Below are 22585 nucleotides of genomic sequence, written 5' to 3'. Positions count from 1 at the left end.
GAGGTGTGGCCTTGCTGGAGGCCGTGTATCCCTGGGGTTTGGAATTCCATATACACAAGCCAGGCCTGGTATCTTTCCCTGCTGCATGAGGATCAAGTGTAGACCTCTCAGCTATCATATCTGCCTGTGCTGCCATGCTCTCCTCCTTGAGGAAAATGGTCTAAACCTCGTAAACTGTAAGCAAGCCCCCATTAAATACTCTCTTTTGTAAGAGTTGCCACTCTCGTGGTATCTCTTCACAGCCATAGAACTTTGACTAAGACACCAACCTGGCTGAATTGGCTAGCCTTAGGTCCTGGTGAGAAGCCCTGCCTCAAAACCAAGGAAGATATTTCCCCAGGAATAACACCCAAGGTTGATTTCTAGTTTATGTGTGCACATACACTCATACGCTCATAGAAACACAAACAAATGCAAACACATACATACACAAAAGCGTTCAAGGCTATCTCCTCAACTACAAAGGGGGTTTTAGGGCTAGCCTGGGCTACCTGATACCTTTTTCTCCTACAACAAAACAAATAGTTTCAGGGAGCCACTGTGATCTGTATACCCTCTTTCTCCAACCCCCAATCCAGGGCCCCCCCGTGTGTGAACCATACACCCCAGTGCTCTGCTATAACCTGCTGAATCTCTAAGAAGTCACTTGTCCTATCCCAGGGCTGTGTGCCCGGTGTGGGCCAACAAGCCTTCCCTAGGCTCTGTGTGGACAGGCGAGTAGGTGTCAGGCCTTTTGTCTGGTGCTTACTCTAGTATCCAGCCCCTGCGGTTGTCTCTATCAGGATAGGTGTTGATTTCTAGAAGTGAGCCGTACTGAACAGATAGCAAGACAGTTCTGGGCCAAAAAAGGGGTGGCCAAGAAAAGGAGAAAATGGGGGACACTGGATTGATGCTCAGAGTGTAAAGAGGGCCCTAACAGAGTGTTGGAGAGTGGGTGAGAATCTTATTTGGGAGAGATTACTCCAGTCACAGTGTGGGTGAGTATGGCGTGGGGAGAAAGGAGGAAGGAAGCAATCATGAGGATAATGACAAGCAGTTAGGGTGGCCAGCCTGGTAGGAGTGAAAGGTGGGTTTCAGGGAGTCTGGAGATAGAGTAGAGTTGACCTCAGCAGGCCCAAACTTATCAGCTTGTCGGCACACACATTCCCAGACAACCAGGGTTTTTTAGGGCATGCAGTCTGGCATGTGTTACGAGCTACCCTCCCAATGTTCGAGAATGCCCAGCCCTCATCAGATAGTGTCTTCCTACCTTTCCACGTCTACGTCTACACCCACCCCACAACTAGTCACACAGGCGGGGTTGCGGGACACAAAGCCCAACCAACTCCCAGGTTTCAAAGCCTTAGGTTGCATATTGCTGCCATCTGGTGGTCATATAAAGTACCACACCTCCTAGGTTTCCATTATCTTGGAGCTTAAGGGATGTTTCATTCCCTCTTTCTTACCTTCACACACACACACACACACACACACACACACACACACACACAGAGAGAGAGAGAGAGAGAGAGAGAGAGAGAGAGAGAGAGAGAGAGAGAGAGAGAGAGAGAGAGAGAATAACTAGTGACTGTCCACGACAGCGCTCCAGCACCCAGACTTACAATGGGCCTCACAACAGAACTCCAGAAGGTACACACAAACGCAGACACGGTGGCACCACACACCCTATTCTACTTCTTCTCACAGAAGCATATTTAAAGCAGAGACACATAAGGCATTGCTCTCGGCCCAGCACAGGCATGACCAGAGCCAGCATCTGCACGTTCTCAGCAGCCCAATCTGTTTCCTGCACAGCTGAACCTGCGACGATACCATCTCAAGCTCCCACGTGGGTTAGAACACCCACATGCCTTAGGAATCTCCTCCTCTGTGTACAAATTGGGGGATTAGGTAGACGCCCTAGTGGTTTGCTTGCTTTTGTAAACCTGGTGTTCATGGAGACCATCAGGGACAGAACAGGAGGGAGCTGTTTCCCTGGTCCCTTCTTCCCTTTCATGTTAGAACCCAAGGACTCTGCGTGCGTATGTGCGTGTGCATGTGTGTGTGTGTGTGTGTGTGTGTGTGTGTGTATTATAAGACAGGTAAAATTGGATCCTCTCAACTGGGGTTGTCCCGCGTGGCTCAAGCGTATCTCCATACATATTAGTGCCGCATTAGTTATGATTTGACCTCCTCCCCGACAGCCCATGATTTCCCAGAAGGCTCTAAGATGGGAAGAGGGTGGTCATACAGGAGCCAGCAACAGGGATCTGACTTCTCCCTGCTTGGCCTGTGCTCTCTACAATAAGGGGTGAGAAGTGCAGGGGAGAGGGGCAGGGCACACGTGCCACCTCATCCTGCTACCTCTGTCTCCCAGAAGCCTGTCCAGCCTGCTGAAGCAGGGACCCTTCCCCCTAGCACAGCAGCAATTGAAAAACAGAACGGGATCACTGACCCCACATGCGTGGGCTCTCTGAGCATTGTGCTCTGCAGCCTGAGCCTGAATGCTTTGTTGGCGCTCTCTCTCTCTCTCTCTCTCTCTCTCTCTCTCTCTCTCTCTCTCTCTCTCTCTGTGTGTGTGTGTGTGTGTGTGTGTGTGTGTGTGTGTGTGTGTGTGTGTGTGTGTGTTTCCCCCCTTTCAATCTATTATACAGGAGCAAAATGGCCATAACCCACCCTCACAGGACAGATTGTAGGAATGGGTCTAAGTAACCTGATACGGAGGGCTGCAAGTATAGGAAAGAGGCTGGCAGGGCAAGCACCTCTGCGTTCAGCCCTTTAGGTGATGCCTCAACTCCAATCAGGAGTCTCAAAGGTATTGCCCTTCCCCAGCTCTCAAGAGGCCCTCATTGCCATGGCTGCCGTAAGCGGCTGTCTACAGAAGTGCAAGGTATCTCTCGTACTTACAGCTTGGGGGCAGAGCACAGGGCTGTTGTGGGTGGTGTGGGTGGCTCAGCCCTCAGCGCCGTTTCAGTGTGAATGTAGCTGGTAGAGCAGTGAGCTCACGTCACGGAGGATGCCTCATCCTGTAGGGTGCCATGAAGCTGCTTTCTGAATCGTGGGTGGTAGGGTTGACCTTTCATCTTCTCTGAGTCTATGACCCCCTGCCGCTGTCTTCCCCATCAGTAGGGACACGCTATTTGCCATGGCTGTCTAAGGAAATCCAGCAGACTGTGCACACAGGTCACAAGCAAGTACCGTGCTAGGGAGGATCCTGACCACTGACATCTGCCCTCTGTCCTGTGGACAAGACAGTGGGAGAAGACATTCAGCTCAGGAACACATTTTGAATAGATAAGTGAAGAGGCCAGCCATTAGCCCATGACCCCCTCTGAGCCCTCTTCCTGTCCCAAAACTGATCCACGTGTCAGAGAACCTATAGCTCCTGAGGGTCTCCCATTCCTATAGGACCAGAGCCCCAGGGGAATAATCTGCTGCTGTATCTAGAACCCCAAATGTCATTGTCACCCTTCAAGAGGTCCCAGCGCAGTCAAGGCATCATTTATGAGCTTCATATCCTGGCATTTCAGACATCAAACAGGTTCCCCTGCCCAGGCACTGACTGTGTTACAGAAAGATTTTCTGAACCCAGGATTTAGAGAGAAATGTGCCCACACCCGCCAAGCTATCCCAGGCTTGGCACCACAGTGAGTGTTAGGAAGGTGAGAAGTCCCTGTCTCGGGTGTCAAAGGGATCTACCACAGGTTCTTAAGGGAGAAGGGGGCACAGCAGGGCTAAGAGATAGGAGATGGTGCCCAATACCAAGTGAGATACATTGCACGGAGGAAAATCAAGAACAGAATCCTAAGTCACTAGGAGAACCAAGCCTGGTGGTGGCTGCTCCTTGGAGACTCAGTGCTAATTTGACCCTTACCCCTGTAACCTTCTGCCATGTGTTCACACACAAGCTATGCTGGGGGTGGGGGAAGCCTTTGAAGCCTTTGCATGTGCATGAAAATGAGCTAGACACACATGCATACACTCATTTGCCCGTGTGATAAAACCCAGACATCCAGGCACAGGTGAGAAGTGTCCTGTCCCCTAGGTCCCCAGGAGAGCCACCTTCCAGACACGAGTTCCATCCAAGGGACAGACAGTCCCCCTCCCTGCACAGAGGGAGTGGCCTAGCCTCAGGGCAAAATTTATCATCATTATCCTAATATCATCTCTGGTCTCGGCAGTGGCAGTAGCTAAAGAAAATACCAAGGCTTAAGTCAGGGCGCAGGAGAGAAAGTCAGGAGATAGGAAATATGATTTATGACGGAAATCAATGCAATCATAATACTTCGTGCTTATGAAATTGGGCTGTGCCTCCTGGGCCCACACAGGCCCACTTCAGCAGCCCTGCCTGTCACCAGAGCTGGGGAATCTGGGAATCCGGGTGGAGAGATCTAAATGATGTACACTACCTACCTCCTTTCCAGCCTTCCTTGGTGGCAGTGGGGGTACAGGGTATTTATTGTCCAGAGGGGCAGTGAGAGGAACAAGTGGCAAGTGATTTCAAGCTCTGTCCCCAGCACTTTGCTGGTACCTTGACCTACTTGGCCTGTTCTGCTCCGGAAACCATCCACCCAGGAAAGGCAGTTGTGATAACATGAATCCTCAGTGAAGAGGGCCATGGTGCCTCAGAGGCTTGGGTGAGGTAGGCTGCCTGCCGTTGCTGAGCTAGCCTCGGTAATCTCTTAATGTGATTGGGCCAGGTACTAGGTACCAGCTTAGCATAAAGGTTAAAGTAACCACCAGGGAAGTGGAGTTACAAGGAGGCTCCACCCAGAACACGCCCTATCCAGAATACAGCATCCTCCCAGTACTGTTAGCCTGTGAGCTAAGCCGGGTTCTGTGCAGGTGATGATGTGTGGTGCTGGTGGGGACTACAGTGAGTGGGGAAGTGGTGATGACAGTGTCAATGATGGTGGTGATGGGAGGTCTCGTGGCAGTGGTGACCATGATCACTGGCTCACCAGTAGTCATGTGTGTTTCCTGGTACCCGTGTTGTTCATAGAGCTGAGGGCAGCAGGTAAGACATGCAGCCTCTGTGGGAAGTCCCGAGGTCAATATCATTCCCACCTCCCAACTGTTCTAGAACTGGGGCAAAAATGTACACCCTAGTCCAGTGACCTGGAAGACCCTGGGGTCCCATGTTGCTTTTGTATATCTGAGCATAAACACGCTTATCCCCTTTTCTTCAACTCCTTGACAACTCATTTGAGCTAAGGATAAAGGCCCTAGACAGTAGAAACATGACTTTCAGGCAGATACTGATCACCTGTGGTAAAACCTCACCCTGTGGAGGGTTCCTTCCAAAGGCATCCCCTTCAAGGTCCCTCAGCACAAGGTAGGGCTTCTGGTAATGGGTACCTGGATGAGTTAATGCCACCAGGAGCAGCTAGTTTGTGGCTGCCAGTGGCCGAATTCGGTAGCAGGGAATAAAACAGAGACCAGGAAAGAGGTATCTGGAGGGTTTGTGGAACTCTAGTAAGTGAGATTTTGCTGAAGGGGAAACAAGAGTTTCACCAGGAGAATCCTTGAGGCCAGACATCTCAAGGCACTTTCCATAGGGCTGAAGGGGAAGCAAGTCCAAGAGGAAGGCATAGATCTTACGGTGTGAATTCTCCCAGCACCTCCTTTGCTGCTGGACACTAGAGCTCTGGCCACTCTTAGCTTGTCCCATCACCAGGCCCCTTGCCACTGTAGGCCTATTTCTAATGGAAGGTAGACAGAGGTAACATCTTAGAAGCAAAAGGGCTCTAAGGAGGCATCCCTTGGGCAGACCCCAGATAAACCACTCGGCCTACAGGCAAGCATCAAAAGGGTGGGTAGGCCAGGCAAGGGAGAGATGGTGAGATCGGGTTGTAGCTCAGAACCTGAGGTTACAGGGCAACCCAGCAGCTGGACTTGGGGTCAAGGTGATTGTGCTGGTATTTCGAAGGGCGTCCCAGGGCCAGCACTTGCCTGGACAAGACCTCAGGAGCTCAATAGACTTTCCAAACCTAATTAGTGTTTAATGGTCTGGAGAGACACGGCATCCACCGTCACTGGCTTCACCATGGCCGTGCTGTCCAGCCGAAGGTTCTTAATTAACCTTTAAAAAGCCAATCTGCCAGGTTGCCATGGGAGGTCACACACCTGTCACCACTCGAATGCTCACATCTAAGGACCACACTGTTCCGTGTGCGATTCTGAGGGTGATACTTACCACTACCTTGAAGCAGGGTCTGGGGGGTGAGGTATAGTGTGCCTGTGGCTGCTGGCCTATGACCAGCATGGTGAGAGGACAGTGACAGGAAATAAAAGGTGGGGAGCAAGCAAGAAGGAGACTCAGATGCCTGCTGCCTTCAGGAAGTGTGCTCCGGCTGGCTGCTCCAGAGTGACAGTAGTGGGCGCAGGCAGGGTGGGCAGCCTAAAGAGCGAGGCCTGTATTTGGGCACAGGGGTCCCTGAGCCTTGCAGCTGTTCCTGGCTCATAACTATTCTGCCTGAGGCAGATGTGGGACAAAGCAGGGCTGGATTAATGGAGGTGGGGTGTTGGGCTCTAATCTTCAAAAGCAGAGGTTTTGGAGGGATCGGCTAGGCCTTGGTTACTAACAGTGAGCAGTGGACCCCAAAGGCTAGGGACTAACCATGGAATCATGTCTGGCTTTGGGCTGGAGATCATCCAGGGGGAAGAACCAACTGACAGCCAGAGTGTAACAGGGGCAGGGCCAGAATGGCAAGATAGAGTATGGGATTACCAGTCAAGCAGGATCTCCAAGGAGGATAAAGAAGGGGACAAGACAAAGGACTGGTGGCGCCTATAAGAACCTCAGTGCTCAGACAGGAGGAGGACATGGACCTACCTGGCCAGAGGTGGGGCAAGGAGGAGTCAGTCATGGGACAGCCGGAAGAGAAGGAGAGAGCATAGCTCCTTACCATTGGATACATACTCCACCCATATGGCACATGGATATAACACACATCCCATACTACACCTATGTGTAGAATCACACACACACACACACACACACACACACACACACACACACGCGTGTGCGCACACACACACCAAACACACTTATATGCACATGCTTACAAATCTACTGCCACCCCCACTTTGGTCCACTCACCCAAACATGTGCGCCCCACACCTCTGTAATCACCTGCCCCTCACCCCACACTCCAGTTTATTTACAGCTTATACTTGTACCCAAGCCTGACACACTTGCAAGCAGTGCCCGTGACCCAGAGACCCTGGCATGTTCCAGAAGGAGGGCCGTGATCGATGCTTATTAATGAAGCTGCCCCGGAGATGGCTAATTGATGGTAGTGTGCGGCTGTTGTCTGGAATTTAACCTGATTCATCATTTAGCCTGTTGGAGGCTGGAGAGCTGTGTTAATTAATGCCAGGAAAACAGGCTTGGGCGAGCTGGGTGCAGGCTCACATTAGAACACTGGAGCACAGGGGCAGAGGGAGGGAGAGAGGCAAAGAGAGGGGGGGGGGGAGAGGGAGAGAGAGGGGGAATGATTAAATCAGAAGCCCAGAGACAAAACAAATTTCAAAAAGCAAATGTCGCTGCCTGCTGTTCTGAGATGACTCAGGTTTGTGCTTGGCCGACATCACCAGATTGTGGCGTGGGGATTAAGAGCAATTTCCTCTTCATTTGTCATTTACTTCGTGTGGGCTTTCTCCCCAGGCCTATGCTGAGGCCGAAGCCTTGGGAGGGAATTAAGAGGGTTCAGACTTAGGGAGGAATTGGAAGAAACCTGGCTGGGGACAAACCTAATAGATGAGGGAACATGAGGGAGAGGGGCCACTCGAGACTCAGAGCTGCGACTCAGGTCAGGGAAGAGAATGTGGAAGGAAGGAAGGAAGGAAGGAAGGAAGGAAGGAAGGAAGGAAGGAAGGAAGGAAGGAAAGGAGCAGAGGACACAGAAAAGAGTCTTTGTCCAAGTCACTGGGCCAGATCCTATCTCTTCCTCATGCCTACTCTGCTAGCTTGTTCGTTCAGGAGGCTCTAGCTTTAAATCTTCAGAGGCAATGGTGGCAGTGTGGGCTAGAAGGTGTCAGCTGTACCTGCAGAGACCCCCTGTGAAGGCGGGATGGGTGTCAATCCTAGGCACCTGATGGTTGGTTGAAAACAACTATGGGTATGTTTATAAGAAAACACGAAGGCCTTAGCTGTGAAGAACTGCTCAGCCACAGAGCACTGCCTTGGGAGGCAGGATCAGCTGAAGCCGGCGAGGGGACGTGAGATAGAACCACATTTGGAAGTGGAAACTTGGCCTTACTGAACACTAAAAGTCAGCCCACATGGCCCTGAGACTGTCATTCATTCACACTCAATGGGGATCTCCCCTCCCCAGGCACCTACCTACCCCCCAGTCAGAATGAGAGGATGTTCAAAAGCTGGTAGTTGGTCCCTACCAACTATCAGGACTGGGTGATGATGCTGCATGGACAGAAGTATAAAGTCCAAGACTTTAATTGCTTCTGAAAAATAAAACCATCAGGAATAAATCTAACTAAGGAGGTAAATTTAAAGGGGGGAGAGAGAGAGAGAGAGGGAGAGAGAGAGAGAGAGAGAGAGAGAGAGAGAGAGAGAGAGAGAGAGAATGGAAGTTCACAAAACTTTAATTCCAACACTGGGGGTCTGAAGCAGGAGGAATGTCATAATTTTGAGGATAGCCTGGTCTACATAGTGAGTTGAAGACCAGCCTAAGTTATTTTCAGACTCTATCACCAAACAATAGTAAACGTTGTTCTCAAGGTATACCATAGAGCCATAGTAGCAAACACTGTACAGTATACAAATAGACACATGTGGACTGGGGACATGCTTTAGTCAATAAAGTGCTTGCCACACAAGCATGAGGACCTGAGTTCAGTCCCCAGCACTTATTGAAAAAGCCATCATATAATGGCATGCCTTGTAATCTTAGCCCTCAGGAGGAAGAAGCAGGGTGATTCCTGAAGCTCACTGACCAGCCTCACCAACAAGGCCAAGGTACAGGCTCACAAAAGTAGCAGGGTGGGCTTTTAGCAAGCCTTTTTCTTCTAAAGACTGGACAGTGAACAATGGTGTGAAAGGGGGCGGGTCCACAGAACAGGCCCTGCCCACAGAGGCACTCAACTAACACTGGGTAGACGAATGAATAAAGTGTGGGAATTAATGAATCAAGTCGGTAGTGCATTGAGGAAGCAGACATACATGCTGATAGACCAAGTAGAGAGGATAAAGCTGGGACAAGAGCAAAGGGTGGGTTCTGGGATGGGACGGATAATAAGTGCCACGTGTCTGGTACCTTACTTCTAGATCACCCATGGCCTTCATGCCGTAATCTCAGACTTTTCCCCATAGGCGCAGGGAGAGCCACAGGAGGGCAGGTGGGGGAGAATGGCTGTAGGCACTGTGCTGAGAGTTTTCATTAAGCTCCATCCCCCTGCATCCTAAGAATATATGCCTTTAAGGGGTTAAGCAACTGCTGTCTCTGTGAGCAAGTATACTGCAAAGCTAGGATAGCAATCTGGGCCTGGCAACTAAATCAGAGCTGCTTTCATCCAGAATTATCCATCCACTGTTTTTCAACCACCATGCACCCCCACCTTAAAGAGGGTTAGTGACCCAGCCTGGCTGAGCAGCTAATTAGTTTGGTTTCCACGGCAGCGGTGCTTAACTGAGACTGTGGGGATCCTCCCACCTCTGCCAGCACAGCCCTGATGGATGGGTGGGAACAGTAACAGGAAGACGGACAAGGAATCCTAGGCACTGGGGGTCTTGACAGGGACATGTGGTCATTAAAGCCTAGCTTTCTTAGGGTCAGAGATCCATGGGCTTCACCTTGGCAACCTTCTACTTCACCTGTCCTAACCCAGAGAAGTGCAAATCACAAAGACCCCTCCTCTCCTCATTGGATCATGGAGGTTCAGGGGACAATGGACGCCAAACACTGGGAGGTCTTCTTTGTACTGGAAGCAGCAGTGGACTTGGGTTGGACCTGTCACAGAACCTCTGATCTGTCCAGAGCCCAGGAGCAAGGAGAGAAGCCCTCCTTCCAGCCCTTTGGGTGGAAGGGAAGTAGATTTTATATATAAATTCCAGGCAAAAGTGGAGGAGAATGCTCGGAGGAGGAGGAGGAGGAGGAGGAGGAGGAGGAGGAGGAGGAGGAGGAGGAGGAGGAGGAGGAGGAGGAAGGTGAGCGGACGGAAGGAGTGTGGGTAGCACAAGCCGCCTACCAACAAAACAGCCTCCCAGCGCTGCCTGCTGATGCTGGCTGGACACTGTAGAGCAGAGAAGCCTGTTGCATAGCAACTGCTGGGCAGCCTGCTTGTAGGGCTGGACCAAAGAGGATGTGTAGGCTGCAAAGGGGGCTGCTTGGACTAAGAGCTCTGCATTCCATACATAATCTTAGTTCTTAGTCCTTTGCCAGATTTGGCCTGGGTGAGGGGTCACTTGGGAACCAAGAAGTACAGCTGTGCCACGGGTAATTAATCTGTCTGTCCAGCACTTTCTGGCATCAGCTCTGAATTCCTACCTTCCCACAGAATTAGATGGGGCCGGAGACCAGAGAACAGTGGCCCATCTTGCTCTAGGCATCTGTCTGGTATTCTGCAGGCCTCGTGAGCTCATTCCACTCCGTGCACTTGTTACACATGACCTGGTAGAATTTTGTCTCAAACAGGCAGGCACCACCCAAGCCATTGCAGCACCCAGGCCACGCTAGGCTCAGCAGGTACAGCCTGCCAATTCCCCCACACTCAGCGACTCTCCTCGCTCACTCTCACAGTTTGTGAGCTTCCTTTCTTCCCTTTTTTAGCCCTGTAATTCGCCCCCCCCAGGTGCCCTCCAACTCCAATCCCCGCCCCCCCTGGAAGTTTAGGTTTCAGAAAAGAACAAAGGATATCATGGCCACGGTGTGGTCACGGAGAGTTCCGGAGCCTGGAGAAGCTTACTTGCCACAGTTCACACTTGTCCTGCCTAGGTGCCCAACTCCCACCACAAGCCTGGCTTCCATGTCCTTTCTCACAACCAGCAGGCCCATTCCGAGGACAGGATCCAGCCATTTCTCCCAGGACATTAGAGGCTCTGCTGTGGTCCTTGACACACAACACTGTTGACAGTGCAGAGCGAAGCATCCCAAGTCAGTGATGCAACAGGTGTGAGGGCCGAGGAGATGGCTTCCTCAGCAGGGTTTGCCGTGCAAGCCTGCAGACCTGAGATTGATCCCCAGTGCTCGCATAAAATGCCAGGCTCGCTGAAGTGCACGTGTAATCCTCAGACTGGGAAGGCAAGAGCAAGAGGATTCCTGGGGCTTACTGGTCAACCTGTCTAGCTTAATCACTGAATGCCAGGTTCAGTGAGAAACCTTGTCTCAGGACTTCTTGAGATAAGGTGGAGGGCAATGGAAGAAAACATCCTATATTGATCTCCGGCTACTCCATACCATGCATAGCTACACATACACGTCCACACACCACGCCTAATCTAATTACTGGCGTAATCGTGTGAACTCAATCAGGGAAGGCTTGCAAGAAGTGGAGGCAAAGCCTTAGGATTTATTTTGTAATAAAGTAAGAGGAGGTGAGGAATAGCTTGCACATCGCACAGGGTCTTCGGGAGTGACCCGGAGGCTATCTCAAGTTCTTTGTCCAAGAAATATACCAGGGGGGTTGTTTGGCTGGTCAAATAAAGAGAGGGCTGATGTATCGTGAGCAGACAAGCGGCGGATGGCCTCTTCGGATCAGGAAGTGAGGACAGAAGTAAGATTTATTTTTAAAATATCTTGTCTGGAGGGCTTGCATTTCAATGGGCTCTAGATTTGCATATTTTAACAATAACCCTGCTCTTCTGTCTGGTTGTACTGCTGGCTGTCTCTCTAAAGGACGATCACTGCTTCAATAAACCCTTCCTAATCCGAAGGTACAACAGGGCTGCTCTGCAGGAGGGCAGAGGATTAACAAGGCCTTTCTCTTTGGTCTGGAAACAAGTCTGAAGGGCAGGTGACCCATTTGCAGCCTCTGGGCACTTCTGCCAGGCCCAGGAACTAGACTGGTGATCCCACTTGAGAGAGGCTTTGGTCATCCTTAAGATGTGTATGTTAAGTCCTGTGGGGTGTGTGTGTGTGTGTGTGTGTGTGTGTGTGTGTGTGTGTGTGTGGTGTGAGTGTGTGTGGTGTGTGTGTGTATTGTGTGTGTGTGGTATGTGTGTATGTGTGTGTTGTGTGTGTGTGTGTATGTTTGTGTATGTGTGTGTGTATGTGTGGTCTGTGTGTGGTGTGTGAGTGTATGTGTATTGTGTGGGTGTGGTATGTGTGTATGTGTGTGTGCATGTGTGTGTGTGGTGTGTGTGTGTGTATTGTGTGTGTGTGGTATGTGTGTATGTGTGTGTGTATGTGTGGTATGTGTGTGGTGTGTGAGTGTATATGTATTGTGTGGGTGTGGTATGTGTGTATGTGTGTGTGTGTGTGGTGTGTGTGTGTGTGGTGTGAGTGTATGTGTATGTGTGTGTGTATGTGTGGTGTGTGTGTGGTGTGTGAGTGTGTGTGTATTGTGTGTGTGGTATGTGTGTATGTGTGTGTATGTGTGTGGTGTGGTATGTGTGTATGTGTGTGTGTATGTGTGTGTGTGGTGTGTGTGTATGGTGTGTGAGTGTGTGTGTGTGTGTGTGTGTGTATGGTATGTGAGTGTGTGTGTGGTGTGTGTGTGTGTGGTCAACTTCAGGTTTTGTTCCACAGGACACTGTCTATTTTGGTTTGGTTTGACAGATTAGAATATTTATATGAGGGATTTTGTTCATCTCTCCTCCATAACCCCTCTAGCCCGCCTTCCCCCTGCCACTGGAACCTTCCTTCTCAATAAGGCCACCCCACCATTTACTTTCAACCGTGCAGACTTCTCCAGAGATCCCTGTGTGGACCTTTCCAGGGGTCATGGTGATATTCTCTGCCCTTCCCCAGTTGTACCGTATGTGAAGCTGAAGTAAAGGCAGCTTTGGCTTCTGAGGCAGGGTCTATCCCCGGAACTCACTAATTAGGCAGGTTGGCTGCCCAGGGAGCCCCAGGGATCCACCTGGCTCTGCTTTCCCAGCACTGAGATTGGTCATAAGCACATGCTGCTGTGCCCTGCTTTGTCACACGGGCTCTGGGAACCCTTCTCAGCCCTTCGTGTTTGCACTACAAGTACTTTGATGAGGGCGATACCTCCATGTCCTCAGTGTGTCTCGGATAGTCACTGCTCTGGCTGCCTTGACTGCATGCGCATCAGAAACAAAATGGCTGCAGGCCTTCCCTTACAGAGTGGAGACAGACATTAAACAAACCATAATGTCCGGGACTAGGACAGTCCATCAATGCCATAAAGCAATGAAAAGAAAAGGCACAAGAACTTCAAAGGACATCTGATATATATATTGCAGGACCAAGGGGGAAGCCAGGAGACCACGGGAGGCATAGGAGGCCCCCAAGCAGAGACAAAAATCAACATCAGCTCTATCCCAGGTCTTCTTGGAAATTTGTACCCTGACAGATGGTCAGCTGCTGCCCTGGACAAGTGGCATACTGTGGATGCCACTGGGGGTGTTCATAGTCAGGCCTCAGTCCTGGTGAAAGTCATGTCTCCTTGGGCCTCTAGCCCCTCTCTTGGAGTGAACCATTGGCAATGTATTAAGGAGGCAATTAAATCAGTGATATGTTTACAACAAACCACACATGATGCACACAGCTCCTGCCTTTCCCCTGAGAGCCTCCCTCACTGGGGGAGTGGAAGCCCCCAACCAGGGTTCAGTGTTGCCCTCAGCTCTGCTGGACCCTGTGATGGGAATCTAATCCAGCAGCAGATGAGATCTTGACCTCTTGGCACCTTTAAGCAAATGCTTTTAGTGTTCACGTGTCAACTTCATTGTTTGTGTGATGGTGAAGTTCAGGGTAGGCAGAATGGAGAGTCACACACCTTTGTTCCCTGAGAATTTACGGGGAAGTTCCATTCTCCCACCATGAAGAATCTACATCGTGGTTGACATCTGTGCCAATCAGCAGTGGACAAACTACAGGGGTCAGAATAGAGCACGCTCATCTTACAGCAGTTCAGGGTGGCTGGGCTGTGACAGGGATGGTCGTATCCCAGCAGCGTGTGCCTTTTTACACCAGTACTGAACATGTCCCAGAGACAGCTTACCATGCATTAAGGTCACTCGTCCCTCATGCTCCTCACATGCAACCCAGGAAGTACCTGGGGCTCAGGGACTGCTCGTGGGAGGGGAACACAGGGGCTAACCCTTTGAAACCAAGCCAACTACACTCTTTCCTGTAAGCCCAACACCTCAGGGCTGTTTCTGCCCACAGATACGGGGAGCAGGAAAGGCTGATCTTGCCTGCCCTATAACGGGCACTACTTTCTTGTGTTCTCTGCTTTCTTATTTCATCATACCCCCCCCAACAAAGTGAATTCTTTAAAGGCAACATTATATAGTATGTTTACTAATCATGTATGTGCACATGCACGTGTGCACGTGTGATACAGGGATGCTCAGTCAAGAGGTTTGGTCTGGATGTACCAGCTCTCAAGAAGGGTCCATGGCCTAATGAGAAATGATTTCCCTGTCATTGGGAGATAGGAGCTAGATAATTACACAAGAGGACAGTTCCCGGGTCACCTCCAGAATTGGGTTTCAACAGCCGTAAGGCAATGAGGAGTGCAGGAAGGCTCAGTCTCCCCCCAAATCTCCACACCAGCCGTCAGGGAGGACATTGCTGTGGAAAGTAGAAGTTTCTCTTTCTAGTGACAGCCCAGTTGATTGTTTGGGAGACCCCTGGATGTCCAGGCTGGCCCTGCTCTGGAGATGGTGTTTACTCCTATCTGATGAACCCCTCCCTTGACAGGCTGGGGAGAATAAGTTCCAACAAATCAAAACACACTCTCACATGAATCCAATGAGCAGTCCAGCTGGTGCCAGGAGGACTGGAATGAGGATGTTAATCAGTCATCTTCCAGAAGATGGAGGGTACCCTGTACCCTGGCCCTCCGGGGTCAGGCAGCAGAGACCAGAGAGGAGCAGATGTGGCGGCACAAAACAGAAAGAAGGCCCCAAGGGTGTAGGAGGGGGAGACGGACTCAGGAAAGATCCTGGCCTGTCCGTCAGTCTGTCTGCCCATCAGCCACTGGTCTCTCTATACGGAGAGCCATGCTGCACAGGTGAGGCCTTTGGACCAGCTCAATCACCATATTTATTCTAATTGTATCGTAATGGTCCCCAAGGAGCCTGGTTCAAATGAGCTTGACATTATTAAAATTTTAATGCCCAGTTTTCATAGCTGAATGAATATTTAAAGGGTATGTCCCAGCGTACGTTATGATGATGAAGAAATTAATGGAATGTCTTGTTTAATGCATGGCTATGTGTTGATGCGAAGAGTGGCAGAGGGAGGGGCAGGGGGCAGAGCCAGGGGGACAGGACTGGGAAGGAGCCATTTGTCTGCTTCCCCTCCACTGCTGTAAGGGAGTATAGACCCCCCCTCCTCAAAGCTGGCCCTAAATTCTGTCCTGCTGAGGCCAGTCCAGTCCATACACATCGCTTTCCCCAAAGCAGAACTAGGCGTTGACAAGGTTGGACCTGAGTGTGGCGAGGGCAGGAAAGGGCCAGGTCCCCTCTGGTCCTGGCCATCTATGCAACGCTCAGGAAACCGCCATGCCCAAGCCAAATCAGGCTGCTCCTTCTGAGGAAGCTCTACCTGGAAAGAGACCCCAGATCCCAAGTATTCTTTCCAGAGGACTGGCACAGGAGTCTCCTGGCTTTAGGGAACTGTGTCTGATCCATGGAAGGCCACCCTGACTGGGATGACACCTTTTTCCAGCCTGAAGGCCCGATCCAGAATGAAGAACATTCTCAGGAAAATGCTATGTGGTGGCTTTCTCAGGGTACCCCATACTGTCAGGATGTGTGGATGGATGAGAGGAAGCTGTGAGATAGGAGAAAGGTAGGATCCAAAGGTGTCCTGAGACCCTGACTTGGGCTGGAGAAATAATTTTGGCTACAAGGAGGTGCCAGGTGGCCTTTGTCCCTTCTTTTTATTCATCCTTCATTCCTCCACAGACCCTCTCCACTCCCCCTCCTTGTCCCTCCCTTTCCTTCCCCTCCCTCTCTTTTGGGTGCTGGCTCCTTTCCCTCTGCCACACTTGGCCCTGTCATCTCTCCCTATCTCTTTGGCCTGTCTTGATGTCTTCAGTCAGCCTTTCCCGGTAGCACTAATCAGGTTCCTCCTAAGGTGTAGATGACCATCATGACTGCAGAGAACTGTCTGCTTTGAGAACTGGAGAGATGGGTATAAGAGAAAACAGTGGCACATCTGGGTTTTTAGGATCAAGTCTCCACTCTCTCTGCTCACACTCCTTTCCTTAACACAGAATCAGGACTTGGCGATGCTGCACCTATGGAGTATGAGAAACAGAAGAGACTAGTCCTCCTTCCAGAGCCAGCCTCCCGAGCAGAGCATGCTGTAGCTAGAAAACCTCCACGCCCTAGGCTGACATTTGACTTCCGCTGGAAATAAGAAAGTCTGGGTCTGCCCAGCACTTGAGGCTAGCCCTGCAATGTTATCATAATCTAGCAATACAATCTACATAGCAGCTATGGAGTCCTCAGCAACCCAAGCCTCCAGCCTCTTGCAATTGGATTCCACTCTCAAGGGTGCCTTTTATGTGGAAAAGGGTGGGTTCCCTGTAAGATCCTTCCGTCACTCAGTCTTTATCAGCCAGGATTGCCCATCTTCTATCTGCTGGGTACAAGATACTTGTATGGTTTAAACTACCAAAATTTATTTCTCACCACCCTAGAGGCTAGAAGTTCTAGACCAGGGTGCGAGCAGGATTGATTTTGAGCAAAGCCTTTCTTCCCCTTGCTATGTCCTCACATGGTCTTTGTCTTTGTGTCTGTGTCCCTGTGTTTCCTCTTTGTCTCCTAAGGGCAGAAGCCATGTGGGATCTCCCATTATTACTTAACAACCCGTAGATACCTTCTTGATGCTCATTGTTTTTCTAAGTACAATCATACCGAGGGCTACAGCTTCTCTATACGAATGAGGGCTGCAAGATTCGGTCTACTCCAGGGACCCTGTCAGTCTCAAAGAATGGCAGAGTGTTGGGGTAGGGCACCGCAGGCCTGAGAAATGATCGGGAGGGAGATAGATCCAGACATCAGGGTGGGAGTATGAGGAAGGCTGGAGAGGAAGCTTCCTCACCAACAAGATTACGCACAATTTGGTAGCCTGTCTTCAGAACCTGTTCCAAACTGTCCTCACCACGTAGAGTTTTGCCTTCTCTGAATACTGTTCAGCCCTACCTCCCCAAGTATCTGGGGCCCCTAATAGAAAATCCACGCAGGCTGGTCACCACGTCCAGGGCACTCCTACCTCTCCCGGTAGCACTAATCAGGTTCCTCCTAAGATGTAAATGACCGTCATGACTGCAGAGAACTGTCTGCTTTGAGAACTGGAGAAATGGGGATGAGAGAAAACAGTGGCATAATTGGGTTCTCAGGATCGAGTCTCCAAAGCTCTCAGAGGGCAAAGGGGGATGTCCCGATGAATAGTCCCAAGTGATAGCTGAGACTACAGCACGGTGCTAGCATCCACATAGCCTTAAATTCAATCCCAAGTGAGCTGCTGAGCTCCAAGCAGCAAGCCGGTAATGAACCGCACCTCTCCCCCACCTCCCCTACTCCCCATCCCCCCGCCCAAGAGCCCCTCTCCCATAGTGAGATTTCTGGCTGTTCCTTCAATTCGAAAAAGACTGCTTTGTTGGGGGTCCAGCAGCACCCCGTCATTTTTCACGTGCTAGCAGTTTGTTGTAACAGCCCTCCTGTGGCTGGAGGGGCTGAAGCTTTCATGCAAAGCACCTTTCTTTCACCCTTTTCCGGGGCTGTCAATCACAGCCTGGTGGCAAAACAGGACAGCCTGGCCCCCAGAGGCCAGTCTTGCTGGCCTTGGCTCCTGCCTCTCCTTCCTTGTCTGCGCTGACTCTAAATCCTGCATGCTGCCTCTGTCCTTCCTCGCGTGGCTCTGCCCTTCCCCTGGCCTCAGCTTCACCTTGCTGAGTCACAAAGTCCTCCCTCCCAATGCCCAGTTGTCTGAATGCAGCCAAAATTCACTTCAAATCCTAGACTGGAAGGCAGGAGGCTGCTTGTGACTGCTGGTCCAGGCCTTGTAAGGGAGGGGAATTGGCAGCAAGGTGCAGTGGAAGCAAATGCAGATACAGCCTTTGCAGACTTTGCCACAAGGTGGCCTGGAAAAGCACGTGACTGATTGTTGGCCTCGGCTTCTCTGCCTTTAAAATGGGGGTGCTTTCGCCGGTCTCCTTGCATCTTCTGGGAGAAATGCAACTGCAAAAGGGGATCAGGGAGGGGCATACAGGAGAAACATGGGTGGAGAAGACATAAAGAACGTCGTATCGTGTGGTTCTATAAATTTTATTGTCTGAAATACGGCGGGAACCCAAGGCTGGAGAGACCACCCTCGTACCTCGGAGCTAGGGTTCAACCTGCTGTTTGAGCCACGATGCTTGGAGTTCAGAGACCTCTAGCGGCCAAATGTAGTATTACACCAGTTCCAGGGAGAGGCTCGCGCAGGCACTCCAGTGCTCCAGTGCCCTGACACCTTACTTCCCACAAACACAACAAAACTGATGGTGTCTACTCCACTTTTGCAGGTCCTCTCTGACTCCCCTTGGGGAACTCCGGCCTAGATCTCTGCTCTAGACATAGAAGTGGAAACCAAGTCCTCCGCTATCTCTGTCCAGTCTCAGAGATGAGCAGGTCTGAAGTCAGTCCCAGGCAGGGTCTAGCTCGGCAGAGCCAATTGTAGTGAGAGACCCCATAGCTGGATACAGGTGTGCCTCGGTACAGGAGGATATTCTGGGTGAAGAGAGAAGGAATAGGCATGCTATCAACTTCACATTCTGATATTTTTATCAGGGTATTGAGAGCTATTCAAAGAGGGAGCTACAGCTACTCCAATACAGAAAGGCAACCTTCTCCCCCACCCTTGCCGCGCACGAAATACTGGGCTGTGGAGAATGAGGTAGTAGAGGACGATGGATGGAAGTTTGTGAGGATGCCCTGCTTGTCTCTAGATGTGCCGGTCTCTAATGTGGGCGTGGCATTTGCGAACTTGAGCTCTTTGGTTCCCGGCTGTAATGCTGTTCCCTCTACTCTGTTGCAGATGAACCGGCCGATCCAGGTGAAGCCTGCGGACAGCGAGAGCCGAGGAGGTAGTAGCTGCCTGCGCCAGCCCCCTTCACGTGAGGGCCCACTTGTCTCTGACCCCTCCCTTCCTCCTCCTTCCTTCCCACCTCGTCCCACTGCTGCGACTCCCTGCCTCTTCCTCTTCTTGCTGCTCCCTCTCAGAACTGAAGGCTAGACACGGGTGTTTGCTGCTCTGAATGTGAAAAGACAATATGGCTAGGAGACAGGGGCCTGCTGGACAGAGGAAAGGGTTTAATGTCTGTCTAAGAAACAAGGTACCATGTTAAGGTTATCTTTTTACAGTCTCTTGGGCAAAATGCGTGCTTGCCTGAGTTCCCCCTGTGATGGGATTTGAAGAGTAGACCACTTCCCCGCTAGGAGAAAACCTATGACTATAGTCTTGTTTAAGAGGGGCCAAAGCTGTGAAGAAAAACACCCGAGAGGGGTAGTTGTGGGGTTGTGGGCCACACAAGGAAAGTGTGGAGATAAAGATTGGACAGTCAGATGCGAACAGGCAGACAGATGTCTGGAAGGGGACAGAGAGAGGACATGGCTTTACCCACAAAACTCACCCCAGAACACAGAGCTCTCCAGAGACCGGCAGGAGACTGAGCATCCTAACAGGTTTACACACATGTGCACAACACATACTCATGCACACACATGAAAGAGATAGATGAATGGATAGATATAGACAGACAGACAGACAGACAAGTCAGACAGATAACTCATGAAGCTCAGCCCTGGGAAGACAAAACATGTGGCCAGCCAGGAACATCTGTTACCAGGCAACAATTCTCCTGGAAATACAGGCCCTTTGAAGGTGCACTGCTTCCCCACCTCAGCTCCAGGGTAATCTGTGCCCACCCTGATGCAGCCCCAATTCTAGTACCCGCTAGAGAGGCTTCAACCATGCTACAGTGTGAATAGAAAAGAAGAGGCGACGGTGGGGAATACCTCCAGCATCAGAGGTCAGGTCTCTGCCACCCAGTCTCAGACTGTCCACAGCAAACTGCTTTCCCATGGTACTGAGTACCCCTGCCTCCCTCAAAAGAGAGGGAGTCTCAGCCCGAGGGAGAGAAGGAAGCTATGGGTACCTGTAAGGGTCCAGTATGACAGCCTCGGAAAGGAGGTGCTGTCATTTCTGCTTCTCCAGAAGTCTACCTCCAGTCCCCAACTGACTGTGCCCTGCCTGGCCTCAGCACCGAACAATGCCCTCAGCTTCTTCCTCGGGAATCTCGGTCCCTGGGCAGACCCAAAAATACTTAAAACTCAGGGTAAGTTGTCTTGAAGTGAACTCTAGTGTGACTGAAGGTGGCACCAGTCCCACATGGCTCCTCCCAAACCATGCCCTTGAGCCTTCTGCTTCAAGCTCCTTACCTGACTCAGGCCCTTCTTGACTTCAGCTTCAGGCCCTACCCAACAGGGCTCAAACAGATGCCTGGTGCTTCCCAAAGGCACCTCCTGTCTTAGGGCATGGACACACCTTGCCCAGTGTTCAACAAACATCCTAGGGCCCTGATAACTGAGGTATAATACACTCAGGCATCAGGGGCCTAACTGAGCAAACCCACAGGCTCTCCCTGCCCCATCCTGGCTATCCTTGCTCAGGCTCATTCAGGGCTCAAGGGTGGGGATCAGGGTCTCTCCTAGAAATGGTCTCTAGAAGGCAGAGCCAGTGAGAACGGGTGGAAGTCACTTGGGCATGAAATGCCTTGCTGTCCCATACTCAGGGAACCAAATGTAGAAGGTAGCTCCTAAATGCTCTTTATCCTAAAGAGGGACAGTCAGATACGTTGGAGGCAACACTAGAAAATGGTAATGGGTTTGAAAGAAGGGGATCCCCAGAGCTGGGGATGACCCAGGGTGACACGAGCAAGACCTTACCTAGAGAATCTCAGAGCCATCAGGCAGGCCTGGCCCCAGCAGGTTCTCCAGAACCCAAGTGGGTGTGGGACAGCCCCTTAGCCCCAGCCCAGCAGAATGCCTGCTCTAATACTCTTCGCCCATCCCTTGCCTGGGAGGCAATTGTCCTCCAAGCTGCCAGCCTCATCGCCTTTCTCCCATACATCTCCTGCTCTGACACTTGCCCCAAGCCAGATTAATCAGCTCTTTTATTCTTGCTGCGGTGGGAAGGGAGGGAAGAGAAGAGCCAAACCTAAACATCTATCTATTAATTGCATATTCAATATTAAACAGGGAGAGGGGCCTGAGTCAGCACTATCACCAAGCTATCTTTTTTACAGAAAGTTAGTTTAAAATAATTTAATATCCACTAAATATTTCTTCTGGAGGAAGGGGGGAAAGGAAAGAGGGAAAGGTGAAGATTGTTAAAGGAATAAAGAAGAGAGGTGAGGGAGGGAGGGAGGGGAGGGTTGGTGGAGGGGAAATGAAGTCGGTAAGGAGGAAGAGGTGAGAAGAGATGGGTTGGGGAGAGGATGTGGCTCGTGGGTAATGTGCTTGAGTAATGAGGACCTGGGTTTGGACCCCCAGTGCCGAGCTAGAAAGCTGAGCGTATGTTATGGGTCTGAGATCCTGTCACTGAGGGACGAAGGCAAGGTATACAGACATAAGAGGATCCTATGGCTTCATGGCCAGTCAGTCCAGCCAACTGGTGAGCTCCAAGGTCAGCGAGAAGCCCTGTCTTAAAACAATAAGGTGGAGAGGAAGGTATCTAATAGCAGCCCCCATACACACACAGGCACGTATACACACAGGCATATACACACACACACACACATGGGCATGTACACACACACACACACACACACACACACACCCCACATCACAAAGTTTTAAAAGAAAAAAAATGTGATAGGAGGGAGGAGAGGAGCCTTGGAGAATGTGCACAGGAGCCAAGAGGGGCAGGAAATGATGTACCCCAAAGCAGGAAGTGACGGTGAACCCTGGTACCCAGGCTGCGTCTTTGTCTCAACCCCAGCACCTCTGCCCTCAGGCCACTCAATATTCCAACGACCTAGAACCTGGGATGTACATGCACCCTAGGGTCACCACCGTTGCCTTCCAGGTCAGGAAAGTTCTTTGTGGGGGGAGGGCTTCTCCCCTACCCTGCCCACACTCCGACACTTCAGGGACCCATTTCCCATTCCACTTCTTGTGCTCCTGGAAACATCTCACGCTCACATCGGGGTTCTGGAGTGGGCATGGACGGGTATGGGTAGAGCTATGGGTGTGAGAGTGGCCTTTTTGCCTACAGCACTATGGTTGTCTCTGGTAAAGATGAGTCACTTGGTTCCGACTGACAGGGACAACAGCAGAGTTCTCTTCCTCTTCTCTGATGTGAGGTTAGTTCTGGCCACATGAGAACCAACGTGATGGTTGGGTCCATCAGAATCTTTGGCTAGCAGGCCTAGCTCTTAGCAGTTCACTGATCGCAGAGTC

General features: G+C 51.0%; 1 protein-coding gene across 39 annotated transcripts in view; it reads left to right on the top strand.

Moving 5' to 3' along the window:
• Window positions 1-22585, top strand: part of Celf4 (CUGBP, Elav-like family member 4) — a 278464-nt gene that overhangs the window by 198699 nt on the left and 57180 nt on the right. For 24 of the 39 annotated variants that reach the window (XM_039096893.2, XM_039096889.2, XM_039096892.2 and 21 more), the window contains 1 exon segment: window positions 19161-19239. In XM_039096893.2, the coding sequence (XP_038952821.1) occupies window positions 19161-19239 (79 nt within the window). 39 annotated transcript variants of the gene reach the window in all.

The sequence above is a fragment of the Rattus norvegicus genome, chromosome 18, assembly GCF_036323735.1.
Source record: "Rattus norvegicus strain BN/NHsdMcwi chromosome 18, GRCr8, whole genome shotgun sequence".
Taxonomy (NCBI): Eukaryota; Metazoa; Chordata; class Mammalia; order Rodentia; family Muridae; genus Rattus; species Rattus norvegicus.
The sequence above is the reverse complement of the archived record's forward strand: the minus strand, read 5'-3'. Positions and strand labels throughout refer to the sequence as shown.